General features: G+C 41.6%; 1 protein-coding gene across 1 annotated transcript in view; it reads right to left on the reverse strand.

Annotated features, from left to right (window-relative positions):
- Positions 1-478: 478 nt before the first annotated feature.
- The window catches only part of fblim1 (filamin binding LIM protein 1), a 7,169-nt gene continuing 4,389 nt past the window's right edge, over positions 479-3,258 (reverse strand). The window contains exons 5-9 of the mRNA XM_046874529.1: positions 3,257-3,258; positions 2,868-3,037; positions 2,407-2,585; positions 1,879-1,999; positions 479-1,327 (exon numbers count right to left, since the gene is read on the reverse strand). The exon at positions 3,257-3,258 is cut by the window's right edge and continues 83 nt beyond it. Of these exons, the coding sequence (XP_046730485.1) occupies positions 1,214-1,327; positions 1,879-1,999; positions 2,407-2,585; positions 2,868-3,037; positions 3,257-3,258 (586 nt within the window). The 3' untranslated portion in view covers positions 479-1,213. The remainder of the gene's footprint in view (positions 1,328-1,878; positions 2,000-2,406; positions 2,586-2,867; positions 3,038-3,256) is intronic.

Genomic DNA, 3,258 nt, shown 5'->3' on the forward strand with positions numbered 1-3,258 from the left:
TAGTGAAAGGAGACGTGCTGAATTGTGTTCAATTGCTTTAGTGATAAAGTTCATTCTCTCTGTATGAAATCCAGTGTGTGATGCAGCTCTGATCTACTGCACTTCTCTATAATACTGATGCTTTTTAAAACCGTAGTGTCATAATGATGGGATCAAAGAGGTGAATTAATTTGACTTTTTTATTTATTATTATTATTATTATTATTATTATTATTATTATTATTAAAACAGGAAATGGACAAAAAGGGGGATAATGAGGGGGTAGAATTGAATAAGACTGTGTAGAGGCGTGTGGTGATGGAGGATATCAGAAAGGTGAGATGATGAGGGACAGGTGACATCTTCTTTCATCGTAAACATTGGTTTGCATCAGAGTTAGCAGCAGAACACACAAACACACACACACACACACACACACACACACATTAACTAAATGTAATAGAGGCCCAGATCCCTGAGGAACCACACAACACATGAAAACAGTGAAATGGTGTTTAATGTGGAATAAATATCTTTGGTGCACTGAATGATGCAAAGAGTGCAAAAACAAATCCAATTACACAGGATATGTCTGATATATGTGCTGTTACATCATCTATAAAATGAAAAGAGTAAAATTAAAGAGTAAATATTAAAACAGATGCTAATATTGAAGTTAAATTGATTTAAAATAAGAAAAAAAAGAGTTCAGCTTTTTGTTTTCTCCCAAATTAGTTTTCAGAACGAAAACAACAAACCGTTTTTCACATGAATGTTGATTATCGTGTGATGTGTTTGTTTTGTATGGTTTGCATCAGGGATGCTAAACTGATAATGCTAAAGCTATTAGCCTCTAAAACCCAGATGAGTATCAGGTCTCAGTCTGTGGACATTTGGTACATTCCATCTTTGGTGAAACCATCGGGTTAAATCAGAGCAGTGTGATTTTTTTTCCGTAATGTGGAATCATAGCTCCACTGGGCTGTGTCCCAAACGCCAGTGTACACAGTGAAGTGCATGTAATTGTGTATTGGAAAGCAAAGTGATTAGCGAGCTAGCTGCTTGGAGAGATTACATATAATGGTCTCTAATATGGATAGAGTCACTTAATTTACACACCAACCACATAATGACAACAAAACTCACGTTAATTTGAGCAGTTTGTGTTGTTGTTGTTGTGTGTGTGTTGTTGTTGATGTTGTGTGTTTGCATGCTTTAGTGTGAAGCTGCAGGATCAGTGCTGGGCTGTGGGGATCAGAGACAGATGACAGGGTTTGCACAGGATCTGTCCGTCCAGAGGATGGCAGCCGTGTTCATTGGGCTCTGGGGAGAGCAGCATCGCACACAGCTGGAGGAAAAGGAAAGAAAACACCAGCTGTTAGAACGAGATACAGTGAGGTAACGTGAGATAAAGAGACGTAGTGAGAAACTATAAGTTATATGGATACACATTAAGGTACACTGACAGATATAGTGAGATTAGTTGAGATATGGTAAGAGAGATAGAAAGCTAAAATGAGATACAGTGAGCTAAATTGAGAGACGTATGGTGAGATGAGATATAGTGACATACAGTGAGTCAGTGAGATACGGTGAGATACAGTGAGAGATTTATACGGAGACATGTAGTAAAATATTTAGTGAGACGAGGTGAGACTCAGAAAGATTAAATGAGATATATGGTGAGATATTATGAGATATAGTGACATACAGTGAGTCAGTGAGATACACTGAGATACACGTTGATATATAAAGAAGTATACCAGATGAGGTTAACTGAGATATGGTGAGATTAGTTGAAATAAGGTGGGATGTGATAAGATACACAGTGATATACAGTAAGATATGGTGGTCATGGTTTTGTTTTTGACACACACACACACACACACACAAACACACCTCACAGCGGTAGCAGTCCTCGTGGAAACAGCGCCCGAGACACTCGACAGTGTAGCTGTCCGTCCCGTCCTCTCTCGGGATTATCATCTCTCCACACACATTGCACTGGGGTGCATATTTCCTTTAACACACACACACACACACACACACACACACACACACACACACACACACACACACACACACAGGAAACTCATTTTAAAAGTGATTATATTATAAGGCTAACAGATGTAATGTGAAGCCGCAGACATGCTGATGTTCTCTGTAATGTATTTAACAGTAATAGAAGAATAGAAGAAGTCTCCAGTTTCAGTGTAGGAACATCAGAGGAACACATTTCACACCCTGAACATCTGATCGACTTCAGTTTGTTCTGGAATTTCTTGTCAGATATGTGTGTGTGTGTGTGTTTGATGTGTGGAACAAGTGTGTGGAACAGGTGTGTGTGTGTGTGTTTGTGTGTTGACAGGTATAACAGATGTATGTTAGTGTGTGTGTGTCTGTGTGTGTGTGTGTGTGTGTGTGTACCTGTAATAGTCATGCAGGCAGTACACCTCCCCCACCTCCCCCTGTGCAAAACGCTGCTCTCCGATTGGCTGCCTGCAGGTGGTGCAGACGAAGCATGGCGGGTGATAGGCTCGCTCCAGCGCTCGGATCACGTGATCTTTGATGACGTCACCACACGCCCAGCACGGCTCCAGACTGGCCTGAGGGATGACAACCACCACAACAAGAAGTGACAAGTGTTTTTTTTTTTTTTTTAGATTAGGTTTTTTTCCAAATGTTTGTCGCTGTGGTAACATAAACCTGACTCCACCCTCTCTCTACACATATCAATACAATTAATCACGGGCTCGATGATGCAGACCGGGGTCAAAGGTCAGCCAAAGTGAAGGATGGTGATGTTTAGGATAATGGGGTATTGACTGTACGATGGTTTAGAGCTGCACTGTGTGTGTGTGTGTGTGTGTGTGTGTGAGAACTCGGACCTGGTAGCAGTCCTCACACAGAGGGATCCCGGCCTTGTTGTAGTAGAGTTTCCCGGCGAGAGCAGTGTGACACTGACGACACTGGAAGCAGCTGCTGTGGTACGTCCTGTTCAATGCCTCGATCGCCGACTCATTCAGGACCACGGGCTTACGACAGAACCCACACACATCTACACACACACACACACACACACACACACACACACACACAAAGGATGATTCAATTCATGAACATTTAGTCTCTTCCTTTTACTGTCTGTGTGTGTTTATGTGTATGTATATGTTTGTGTGTGTGTGTGTGTGTGTGTGTGTGTGTGTGTGTGTGTGTGTGTGTGTGTGTGAGAGAGAGAGAGAGAGAGAGAGAGAGAAAGTGAAGAATAGTGAGATACCA

Source organism: Silurus meridionalis, chromosome 19 (genome assembly GCF_014805685.1).
Source record: "Silurus meridionalis isolate SWU-2019-XX chromosome 19, ASM1480568v1, whole genome shotgun sequence".
In the NCBI taxonomy this organism is placed as follows: Eukaryota; Metazoa; Chordata; class Actinopteri; order Siluriformes; family Siluridae; genus Silurus; species Silurus meridionalis.